The 12,894-nt window shown below is 44.1% G+C and overlaps 1 protein-coding gene across 1 annotated transcript in view; it reads left to right on the top strand.

Moving 5' to 3' along the window:
* Positions 1-12,894, top strand: part of RXFP2 (relaxin family peptide receptor 2) — a 512,938-nt gene that overhangs the window by 477,096 nt on the left and 22,948 nt on the right. Inside the window, exons 14-16 of the mRNA XM_073613352.1 lie at positions 2,080-2,151; positions 6,843-7,072; positions 9,260-9,670. Of these exons, the coding sequence (XP_073469453.1) occupies positions 2,080-2,151; positions 6,843-7,072; positions 9,260-9,670 (713 nt within the window). The remainder of the gene's footprint in view (positions 1-2,079; positions 2,152-6,842; positions 7,073-9,259; positions 9,671-12,894) is intronic.

Genomic DNA, 12,894 nt, shown 5'->3' with positions numbered 1-12,894 from the left:
ATTTCTTTTTAAAACGAAACTTTACAATCACTTTAAGTTGGCCCACACTTTGCAGCTATAACAACTTCAACTCTTCTGGGAAGGCTGTCCACAAGGTTTAGGAGTGTGTCTATGGGAATGTTTGACCATTCCTCCAGAAGCGCATTTGTGAGGTCAGGTACTGGTGTGGACAAGAAAGCCTGGCTCGCAGTCTCCGCTCTAATTCGTCCCAAATGTGTACTATCGGGTTGAGGTCAGGGCTCTGTGCAGGCCAGTCAAGTTTTTCCAACCCAAACCCGCTCATCCATGTCTTTATGGACCTTCTTTGTGCATTGCTGCGCAGTCATGATGGAACAGGAACGGGCCATCCCCAAATTGTTCCCACAAAGTTGGGAGCATGAAATTGTCCAAAACGTCTTGGTATGCTGACACCTTAAGAGTTTCCTTCACTGGAACTAAGGGGCCAAGCCCAACCCCTGAAAAACAACCCCACACCATAATCCTCCCTCTACCAAATGATTTGGTCCAGTGCACAAAGCAAGGTCCATAAAGTCATGGATGAGGGAGTTTGGGGTGGAGGAACTTGACTGGCCTGCACAGAGTCCTGACCTTGACCCTATAGAACACCTTTCAGATGAATTAGAACCGAGACTGCGAGCCAAGCCTTTTCGTCTAACATCAGTGCCTGACCTCACAAACCTGACCTTTGTTAGAATGGTCAAACATTCCCATAGACACACTCCTAAACCTTGTGGACAGCCTTTGCAGAAGAGTTGAAGTTGTTATAGCTGCAAAGGGTGGGCCAACTCAATACTGAACCCTACGAACTAAGACTGGAATGCCATTAAAGTTCATGTGCGTGTAAAGGAAGGTGTCTTAGTACTTTTGATAATATAGTGTATATGTTTTACATACTAGAGCCAATTAACCAATGAGCATGGGAGAAAAGCAGAGTACATCCACACAAGCACAGGGAGAAAATGCAACCTCTATGCAAATAAAGTGGTTGTAGAGGCACAAGGTTTTTTACCTGCATGCATTTTATGCATGCAGGTAAAAAGCCTTCTGTGTGCAGCAGCCCCTCCTAAGACTTACCTGAGCCCCCCTCATTCCATTGGCTCTCCGGGGACTCACACTCCTTATTGGCTTTTGGCAGCAGCAGGAACCATTGACTTCCGCTGTTGTCAATCACAGCCAGTGAGCCAATCAGGAGATGGAGGGGGTGGTGCCGAGCTGTGGCTCCGTGTGTGGATGGACACACAGAGCCACGGCTGGGGAGCATGCCTGCTTTGGTGCCCCAAGAGCAAGTTGCTTGCTTAGGGGGTACCCGGCAGGAGGGAGGAGCCAGGACCGCCAGCGAGGGCCCCCGAGAAGAAGAGGATTGGGGCTGTTCTGTGCAAAACCACTGCACAGAGCAGGTAAGTATAACATGTTTGTTATTTAGAGAAAAAAAAAACAAGGCTTTAATATCCCTTTAATGCATTGGTTGGGATTTGAACCAAGGACATAGGTGTCTTCCGACTTTCCAAACAAAGGGGCAGTTGACTGTCCTTCAAACTGTAGGATGGCCGGATTGTGGCCAGGGAAGAAGAAAATGTCTTGGCATCAGTGGGAGTAAACAGTACCCCATCTTTGATGTCTTTAGGAGGAATAGTGCCCCATTGTTGGTGTCAAAGGAAGCAATTGTGCTCCAAAGTTGGTGTCATTAGGAGGAGTCGGGCCCTATGGTTAGTGTCAGTGGGCAGAATAGTATCCCATTGTTGGAGTCAGTGACTGGAATTATGCCCTATTGTTGGTGTCAGCAGATAGAATAGTGCCCATGGGCCAGATAAAGGCAGGCAAAGGGTCACATCTGGCCCTTGGGCCACAGTTTAAAGACCACTACTATAAGGAGTCATGAATAAATCCAGTATAGAAAAGTTATGCACCTATAAAATGTTATTATGCATGCAAAAAATGGGCAGAATTTTAGCCCCCATGTGACTCAAAGGTTACAGTCTGTACATTTTCAAAGGTGGATACATACTGAACTCTATGTCACTAATATTTATATTTTTTTCTTATGTCATCTATTTAAAAAATGTAAAATTATTTTTTTAGAGCTCTGGAAAAAATTGAAATTCCGAATATAAGCGCAAGAATGTTCCAGCCAATGAAGAATCTCACTCACATGTATGTATCTATTGAAAGGCACAGTAATTTATTAACACAAACACCTATTATGTATACTTTTTGCCCACTCTTAGTGCCACCTTTCTACCCTGTTTCCCCGAAAATAAGACCTAGCGTGATTGTCAGTGATGGCTGCAATATAAGCCCTACCCCCCAAATAAGCCCTGCCCTGTTTCCCTGAAAATAAGCCCTACCCTGAAAATAAGACCTACAAGGACTTTAACTAGGGCTTATTTGGGGGGTAGGGCTTATATTGCAGCCATCACCGGCAATCACGCTAGGTCTTATTTTCGGGGAAACAGGGTATCCGTAATTTAGGCCATCAGGCATAGATATTGGCTAAAAATAAGGTGGTAAGCAGTAAGACTAAGGCAGGCCATAGATGATGCAATTTTCCTTCCTGCAACCAGGAACCTAGTGCTGCACTGAGGCTAATGAGACGGGGCATGGGAGTGAAACACCCCAGAAGCCATGTGAATGTAGTCCATTGCTGCCAAGGGCCCTTAACAGAGCTAAAGCCCTGGGTTATGTAGGTTAACACCCACAAGAACCAACTATGGTCACCTTGACTTTTGTGACGGTATGAAGTGGACTTTTAGATGGATGCAAAAGACTTTTTAGGCCATGCTAAGAGTTCTCTGCTGTGAGTAATAGTACACCTGGAAAAGAGAGAAAGTAACGTCAGGGAGCATGCCTGGCTGGGCAGAGCTATAGTATGAAACTGAGAGAGAGACGAGTATACTACAGAAAAACACCTTATTTATTTCAGTTTGACAGAAGCGAAATGCTGCGGAGTCTAGTATACAGGAAGATGGGTCCCAACACTGAGGGAGAGGTGAAGGGAGATGCTAATGGAAGATAGCTTAACCACTTCAATACTGGCACTTTCACCCCTTCCCTTGCATGGTCATGCAACACTGTACCCATATTATTATCATTAATTTTTTTTTAGACAGATAGAATTTTCCTTTGGTGGTATTTAATTTACCACTGGGTTTTTTATTGTTTGCTAAACAAACAAAAAATGTTTTTAAAAAATGTTCTTAGTTTCTGTTATAAAATTTTGCAAATAAGTAACTCTTTTCTTCGTCACTGATGTGTGCTGATGAGGCCGCACTGATGGGCACTGATAAGGCGGCACTAATGGGGATGCACTGATGAGGCTGCACAGATAGGCAGAACTGATGGATACTGATAGGCAGCACTGATGGCACTGATGGGGCTGCACTGATAATCAGGGCACAACATTACAAAGTCCACTTGAAGACAATAAAGTGTTATCCATGCCATTGAGTCAACCCACACCACAGAAATTTTAATGTAAGGCTTACCAGAACTACATGACCTTCAGATTATAGAAAGGTCCTGTATGGCTTATGTTGTTAAGCAGGTGCACCACAATGGCACTCTTCAGGAACCACCCACTGGTTGCAGGCTAGACACAGGCTCACTTTGGACACTCCCCTGTATACAAACATGGCTTAAAAAGCACTCACAAATTCCTAACATGTGGCACCGCTAGCAAGCTACCATGCTTGCTTCAAGTCCCCCACGTGACTACAGAGAAAAAAGGAGGAGACCCATGCTGCACATAGTGTAAATCTGCCAGGAATTTTATTTAAAAAAACAGAAATTGATCTCACATAAGCAGGAAATAAAACACTGCTTTATACACAAGTCAACCAAATTCCACACCGGGGACTCTTCCAGTGAGTGACGACATCAGCGTAGTTCTACCTTGACTAATTTCATCAAAAATGATGCTCTCAAAGGGCAAGAGTCCCCAGAGGTGGAATTTGACTAGATTGCTAGCAATGCCATATGTGAGGAATTTGGTAGTGCATTTTGGGCCACGTTTGTATACAGCGGAGTGTCTAAAGTGGATCTGTGTCCAGCCTGCAACCAGTGGGTGGTTACTAAAGAGTGCCATTGTGGTGGATTCGCAACACAACATATGCCATACATGACCTTTCTATAATCTGAAGGTCATGTAGTTCCGGCAAGCCACACATAAAATATATGTGGTGGAGGTTTATTCACTGGCGTGGAATACACTTTATTGTCTTTAAGTAGACTTTGTAATTTTATTTGGACATTTTATACATTGGGATCTTTGTGATTTGTAATGTGGACTTTCTCTACCCTGCTATCTTTTACATAGTAGGTGAGGTTGAAAAAAGACACAAGTCCATCAAGTCCAACCTATGTGTGTGATTATGTGTCAGTATTACATTACATATCCCTGTATATTGCGGTCATTCAGGTGATTATCTAATAGTTTCTTGAAGCTATCAATGCTCCCCGCTGAGACCACCGCCTGTGGAAGGGAATTCCACATCCTTGCCGCTCTTACAGTAAAGAACCCTCTACGTAGTTTAAGGTTAAACCTCTTTTCTTCTAATTGTAATGAGTGGCCACGAGTCTTATTAAACTTTCTTCTGCGAAAAAGTTTTATCCCTATTGTGGGGTCACCAGTACAGTATTTGTAAATTGAAATCATATCCCCTCTCAAGCGTCTCTTCTCCAGAGAGAATAAGTTCAGTGCTTGCAACCTTTCCTCATAACTAAGATCCTCCAGACCCTTTATTAGCTTTGTTGCCCTTCTTTGTACTCGCTCCATTTCCAGTACGTCCCTCCTGAGGACTGGTGCCCAGAACTGGACAGCATACTCCAGGTGCGGCCGGACCAGAGTCTTGTAGAGCGGGAGAATTATCGTTTTATCTCTGCAGTTGATCCCCCTTTTAATGCATGCCAATATTCTGTTTGCTTTATTAGCAGCAGCTTGGCATTGCATGCCATTGCTGAGCCTATCATCCACTAGGACCCCCAGGTCCTTTTCCATCCTAGATTCCCCCAGAGGTTCTCCCCCCAGTGTATAGATTGCATTCATATTTTTGCCACCCAAATGCATTATTTTACATTTTTCTACATTGAACCTCATTTGCCATGTAGTCGCCCACCCCATTAATTTGTTCAGGTCTTTTTGCAAGATTTCCACATCCTGCGGAGAAGTTATTGCCCTGCTTAGCTTAGTATCGTCTGCAAATACAGAGATTGAACTGTTTATCCCATCCTCCAGGTCGTTTATGAACAAATTAAATAGGATTGGTCCCAGCACAGAACCCTGGGGAACCCCACTACCCACCCCTGACCATTCTGAGTACTCCCCATTTATCACCACCCTCTGAACACGCCCTTGTAGCCAGTTTTCAATCCATGTACTCACCCTATGGTCCATGCCAACGCACCTTATTTTGTACAGTAAACGTTTATAGGGAACTGTGTCAAATGCTTTTGCAAAATCCAGATACACCACGTCTACGGGCCTTCCTTTATCTGGATGGCAACTCACCTCCTCATAGAAGGTTAATAGATTGGTTTGGCAAGAACGATTCTTCATGAATCCATGCTGATTACTGCTAATGATATCATTCTTATTACTAAAATCTTGTATATAGTCCCTTATCATCCCCTCCAAGAGTTTACATACTATTGATGTTAGGCTAACTGGTCTGTAATTCCCAGGGATGTTTTTTGGGCCCTTTTTAAATATTGGTGCTACATTGGCTTTTCTCCAATCAGCTGGTACCATTCCAGTCAATAGATTGTCTGTAAAAATTATCTAGCACGGTGGTGTTTTTCATCTTTATTAAAGTGCAGCACATTATTGTCTACTGAGGTATAGTTTATTGTAGAAGAAACATTGCACATCTCTTCTGCAATAAAAAGCTGCCTGCTCACAGTAAGTTACAGTGGAACTATAGATAATATAGTGGTCCTCTGACTTTACAGCTACCTACATTCAAAAGTATGTCTACCATTTAGGATTTGTCATAAAAGAGAAATCATTATTTTCTGTGTCCAATAAATAAACCTTTTCACTAATTTGGTAAAGCACAACTTTGAAAAGATAATAAAATAATGTTCCTTCTAATGCCCTGTACACACGATCAGAAATTCCGCCAACAATAGTCGGATGTGAGCTTTTGGTCAGATTTTCTGACCGTGTGTATGCTCCATCGGACTTTTGCTGGCAGAATTCCAACCAGCAAAAGATTGAGAGCAGGTTCTCTATTTTTCGTTCGGAAAAAGTTCCTATCCGAAAATGTGTTCGTCTGTATGCAATTCGGACGCACAAAAAATCACGCATGCTCGGAAACAATTCGACGCATGCTCGGAAGCACTGAACTTAATTTTCTCGGCTCGTCGTAGTGTTGTACGTCACCGCTTTCTTGATGGTCGAAAGTTCAGAGAACTTTTGTGTGACTGTGTGTATGCAAGGCAAGCTTGAGCGGAATTCTGTTGGAAAAAACATTCAAGTTTTTTCTGAGGGAATTTCTGATCGTGTGTACGGGGCATAAGAATGTTTAGCCCTGGATTAGGCAAGGATTTCATTAGCTCCAGTTTCTGCATATGTAGAGAATAGATTTCCTTGCTGTAAATTGTATATTTGTGCAGCTGCATACACAAAATTCAAAATTACATTATCAATATGTTTTAATATTTGTTACCAGGTTTTATGATTTTATGGATAGAATTTAAGCTTCTCTGTCAACCCACCAGACAAAAAATAATGTGTGTTAGATAAAAATATATGTGCTGTATATGTATACATCATTTTGTTTATTTTTTTTAAGGGAGTCTCCTTTTTTCCAATCTTGAAATTATGCTTTCTTTTCTTTTTTTAAAAGATATTTTAAAAAATTTAGATATTGTTCTTATGCACCTCATGTGCGGGTATGTACACCACTTACAGACGGTATCTCATCATTTGAAAACCTCCTGGCCAACACCATCCTCCGGGTCTTTGTCTGGGTGATAGCCTGCATTACCTGCTTTGGGAACATCTTTGTCATTGGAATGCGATCGTTTATTCAATCAGAAAACAAGACTCACACTATGTCCATAAAGATCTTGTGCTGTAAGTATACATGTATTCATATTCAGAGGAATAATATCCTGAATATATAAAAGTGGTGATTTGCCACTTTCACTGCAACAAGTCAAAGGCTGCCAGATTAGAGTAAGCTCTTTATCTCACATAAAGTATAACTTTGGACTAAAGAAAAAAATGAGAAATGTGATGTAGTCTCTCACTAGCATTAACACAGCACTTTTTGAGGGTTTTTTTATTTTTGCGTCTCCTCTAACAGCATTTTTAATCCTTCCAGTAAATATGTTATTTTTGCATTTCCTGTATGGGACTATGCTGTCCAACAAATGTGTCTATAAGAGGGTTGGGACAATGAATATTGCACTTGCAAGAGTGGTTATAACTTTCAGCTTTTATTCATAGGACTTAAACCTTTTTTCCCAAATAGAAAAAAAAAAAAAAGTGTTGTTGTACAGTAACTGCTTAAAATGTGTTAGCTGAAGTGTAGCTTTAATTTGTTATCTCATAACATCCATTTAAAACTAACTCGATCTAAAGCTGGCCATACACTGTTAGTTTTTTTTTTTTTTTTTTCAACCAGCAGGCTGTAGAGAAAAAAAAAAAAACATGTTATACTTACTTGCTCTGTGTAGCAGAGCAGCCCCAATCCTCCTCTTCTCAGATCCCCCGCCAGCACTTCTGGCCCCTCCCCCCTGCCGAGTGCCCCATAGCAAGCCACTTGCTATGGGGGGGCACTTGTGTGTGCTCGCTCCCAAGCCAGCTCTGTGTATCCATTGACACATAGAGTGTGTCTCAGCCCCACCCACTCCTCACTGGCTATGATTGACAGAAGGCTCCTGCTGCTGCCTCTGAACCATTGAAGAGAGAGAGCCAAGAGAGCCTCTGCTCTTGTGAACATTGCTAGATCAAGATTGGGCTCAGGTAAGTATTTAGGGAGGCTGCATGCCTAAGGTTTTTTTACCTTAAAGTGGACCTTCAGTCATTTTTTCAACTTTCCATCTATTAAATCTTCTGCCCTTGTTGTTTTAACTTTGGATAGTAAAACATTTTTTTTCTGCCAGTAAATACCTTATACAGTCCACTTCCTGTTTCTTGTCTGGTCATTAGCCTAGGCTTATGACATCATGCACTGCACTCTCTCTTTCTCACTCTTGTGAGAGTTTGCCAAGAAGGGAGGGGGGGATGAGTTATAAGAGGGCCAATAAAAGCTGCAGGGCTGCAGAGCTCGAGGTGTGCCTCTGTGTATCTGTATAAATCCAGGAAGTGAACAAGCAGCAGCTTCAGCTGCCCACAGTTAAAATGGATGCAACCAGACTTAGTGGAGGGAGATTTCTGCAGCATATTTGGCAAGTACAGAATCACAGTATATATAAAATAATATGCAAAGTGATTGCAAAGCAGCTTCAGAATGGAAAAGATGTTTTTTATTACAAATCAAGTGAGCCAACTGCAGTTCCTCTTAAAGCATAAGGAGCTTTGAAGTGGTCGTAAACCGCTGTGTTGTTTTTTTTTAAATCTGCAAGGCAATATCATATTGTGCTAGTATGCACAATATGATATTTATTATTTGAAACTTACCTGAAAACAAAGCCTTCCAGAGCCACGCTGTCAACGCTGTGAGGGCTGACACCTTCACTCGGTCTTCCTTCCAGGTTCGCACACTCCGGCTGGGTGAGTGTCCAAAGCCGTGATGACATCACTCCCATGCATGTGCGCGGGACCCGCCGCTTACGGCACAGACTGGCCGTTCCTTTAGAGTGCATGCGTGGGTGATGACACTGGCTGCATGTACAGTAGCAGGCAACCTGCAAGACATCGCATACTAAAACATTATGTGAAACTTACCTGAAAACAAAGCCCTCCAGTGCTGCGCTGTCACCGCTGAGAGGGCCAGGAGGAAAAGCAGGAAGACATTAGCGAATATTAATTTGCTAATGTCACACAGCTGGGTGGGCTCAGGGCGCAGTGCTCTGTGCCCCTAGCCCACCCTTTTTTGAAGCCAATTAGAGCCTCAGGCTCTAATCATGTGCTTAAAAAAAAACATTGAAATCCATGCGCCCCTAATGGGGCTGGGCGCATGGATTAGGGGAGCGGCACCCCTGCGCCCCTAATGAAGTGGCCGCCATTGATGTATATATTGTATAAACATGGATCAGTCTCATCAGTCTCATATAGGCAGTACATTAAAACTTTCACTTTTCTTCTCTCCAACAGGTGCTGACTGTCTGATGGGCGTCTATCTGTTTTTTATTGGAGTGTTTGATGTTAAGTACCGGGGTCAGTATAAAAAGTATGCCTTGCTATGGATGGAAAGCCTACAATGCAGAAGCCTTGGATTTCTTGCCATGCTGTCGACAGAAGTTTCTGTTCTGCTTCTGACCTACTTGACTTTGGAGAAGTACCTAGCTATTGTATTTCCATTCAGCAACATTCGTCCAGGCCGACGACAGACACTTGTAATTTTGATGATGATATGGGTCATTGGATTTATAATTGCTGTAGTTCCATTCTGGAATGAAGACTTTTTTGGAAATTACTACGGAAAAAATGGGGTTTGTTTCCCTTTGTATCCGGATCAAACAGAAGAGCCTGGAGGCAAAGGATATTCTTTGGGAATATTTCTAGGTGAGTTATATTTTCATTTGCAATTCACCTCTTCCCTGTAAGGGCCAAGGACATTCTTTACCTAAGAGAAGAAAAGGTGGACATGTAGCAGTGTACATTCTAAAGATTCTTGCAAGAAGGAAGGCCTTTATTGCAAAAGAGACATAGTGGGGGGTATTTACTAAAACTGGTGCACTCAAAAGCTGGTGCAGCTGTGCATGGTAGCAAATCAGCTTGTAACTTCAGCTTGTTCAATTACCCCTCATTCACATTGAATGCGGCTTTGAAATCATGCAACTTCATCTGAAATTGCAGAGTTTCAAAGCTGCATGTCAGTGTCACTTCAGGTGCAACTTTGAAGACATCTGTGCGGCTTCATGCACAAATATCTATGCAAGTTGCACCTGAAATGACCAAAAGTAGTGCAGGAACTACTTTTTCAAATCGATGCGGCACTGCAAAGTCGGCGTCACACTGATTTGAACGGTGCCATTGCTGGGGTGTGACTTGTCATGCAATTTGGCCTGCCAAATCACATGACAAGTGTGAAGGAGGGCTTAACCACTTGCCGACCGCCTCACGCATATATACGTGAACAGAGCGGCACGGGCAGGCAAAATCACGTACCTGGTATGTGATTGCCTTCCCGCGGGCGGGGGGTCCGATCGGACCCCCCCCCCCGGTGCCAGCGGCGGTCGACATTTGTCTGGCAGCGATCAGAGATGAGGGGGAGGCCATCCGACCATGGCCCCCCCCTCGCGATCGCTCCCAGCCAATGAGAAACATCCCCTGCCTGTGTATAGTACACACAGGCAGAGGATGTGATGTCATCTCTCCTCGGCTCGGCAGTTTCCGTTACGACGCCGAGGAGAGAAGACATCCAAGTAAGTGTAAAACACAAACACACACAGTAGAACATGCCAGGCACACTAAACACCCCCGATCGCCCCCTGATCCCCCCCAATCACCCCCCTGTCACAAACTGACACCAAGCTGTTTTTTTTTTTTTCCTGATTACTGATTGGTGTCAGTTTGTGACAGTTAGAAGTGTTAGGTCAGTGAGTATTAGCCCCCTGTAGGTCTAGGGTACCCCCCTAACCCCCCCTAATAAAGTTTTAACCCCTTGATCACCCCCTGTCACCAGTGTCGCTAAGCGATCATTTTTCTGATCGCTGTATTAGTGTCACTGGTGACGCTAGTTAGGGACGTAAATATTTAGGTTCGCCGTCAGCGTTTTATAGCGACAGGGACCCCCATATACTATCTAATAAAGGTTTTAACCCCTTGATTGCCCCCTAGTTAACCCTTTCACCACTGATCACCGTATAACCATTACGGGTGATGCTGGTTAGTTCGTTTATTTTTTATAGTGTCAGGGAACCCGCCGTTTATTACCGAATAAAGGTTTAGCCCCCCGATCGCCCGGCGGTGATATGCGTCGCCCCAAGCAGCGTCAGATTAGCGCCAGTAGCGCTAACACCCACGCACGCAGCATACGCCTCCCTTAGTGGTATAGTATCTGAACGGATCAATATCTGATCCGATCAGATCTATACTAGTGTCCCCAGCAGTTTAGGGTTCCCAAAAACGCAGTGTTAGCGGGATCAGCCCAGATACCTGCTAGCACCTGTGTTTTGCCCCTCCGCCCGGCTCGGCCCAGCCCACCCAAGTGCAGTATCGATCGATCACTGTCACTTACAAAACACTAAACGCATAACTGCAGCGTTCGCAGAGTCAGGCCTGATCCCTGCGATCGCTAACAGTTTTTTTGGTAGCGTTTTGGTGAAATGGCAAGCACCAGCCCCAGGCAGCGTCAGGTTAGTGCCAGTAGTGCTAACACCCACGCACGCACTGTACACCTCCCTTAGTGGTATAGTATCTGAACGCATCAATATCTGATCCGATCAGATCTATACTAGCGTCCCCAGCAGTTTAGGATTCCCAAAAACGCAGTGTTAGCGGGATCAGCCCAGATACCTGCTAGCACCTGCATTTTGCCCCTCCGCCCGGCCCAGCCCAGCCCACCCAAGTGCAGTATCGATCGATCACTGTCACTTACAAAACACTAAACGCATAACTGCAGCGTTCGCAGAGTCAGGTCTGATCCCTGCGATCGCTAACAGTTTTTTTTTGTAGCGTTTTGGTGAACTGGCAAGCGCCAGCGGCCTAGTACACCCCGGTCGTAGTCAAACCAGCACTGCAGTAACACTTGGTGACGTGGCGAGTCCCATAAGTGCAGTTCAAGCTGGTGAGGTGGCAAGCACAAGTAGTGTCCCGCTGCCACCAAGAAGACAAACACAGGCCCGTCGTGCCCATAGTGCCCTTCCTGCTGCATTCGCCAATCCTAATTGGGAACCCACCGCTTCTGCAGCACCCGTACTTCCCCCATTCACATCCCCAACCAAATGCAGTCGGCTGCATGAGAGGCATTTTCTTTATGTCCTCCCGAGTACCCCTACTCAACGAACCCCCCCAAAAAAGATGTCGTGTCTGCAGCAAGCGCGGATATAGGCGTGACACCCGCTATTATTGTCCCTCCTGTCCTGACAATCCTGGTCTTTGCATTGGTGAATGTTTTGAACGCTACCATGCACTAGTTGAGTATTAGCGTAGGGTACAGCATTGCACAGACTAGGACACACTTTCACAGGGTCTCCCAAGATGCCATCGCATTTTGAGAGACCCGAACCTGGAACCGGTTACAGTTATAAAAGTTACAGTTACAAAAAAAAGTGTAAAAAAAAAAAACAAACACAAACAAAAATAAAAAAAAATAAATAATTGTCGTTTTATTGTTCTCTCTCTCTCTATTCTCTCTCTCTATTGTTCTGCTCTTTTTTACTGTATTCTATTCTGCAATGTTTTATTGTTATTATGTTTTATCATGTTTGCTTTTCAGGTATGCAATTTTTTATACTTTACTGTTCACTGTGCTTTATTGTTAACCATTTTTTTGTCTTCAGGTACGCCATTCACGACTTTGAGTGGTTATACCAGAATGATGCCTGCAGGTTTAGGTATCATCTTGGTATCATTCTTTTCAGCCAGCGGTCGGCTTTCATGTAAAAGCAATCCTAGTGGCTAATTAGCCTCTAGACTGCTTTTACAAGCAGTGGGAAGGAATGCCCCCCCCCCACCGTCTTCCGTGTTTTTCTCTGGCTCTCCTGTCTCAACAGGGAACCTGAGAATGCAGCCGGTGATTCAGCCAGCTGACCATAGAGCTGATCAGAGACCAGAGTGGCTCC

The sequence above is a fragment of the Aquarana catesbeiana genome, linkage group LG02, assembly GCF_042186555.1.
Source record: "Aquarana catesbeiana isolate 2022-GZ linkage group LG02, ASM4218655v1, whole genome shotgun sequence".
Taxonomy (NCBI): domain Eukaryota; kingdom Metazoa; phylum Chordata; class Amphibia; order Anura; family Ranidae; genus Aquarana; species Aquarana catesbeiana.
This window is presented reverse-complemented; position numbering and strand designations above follow the sequence as displayed.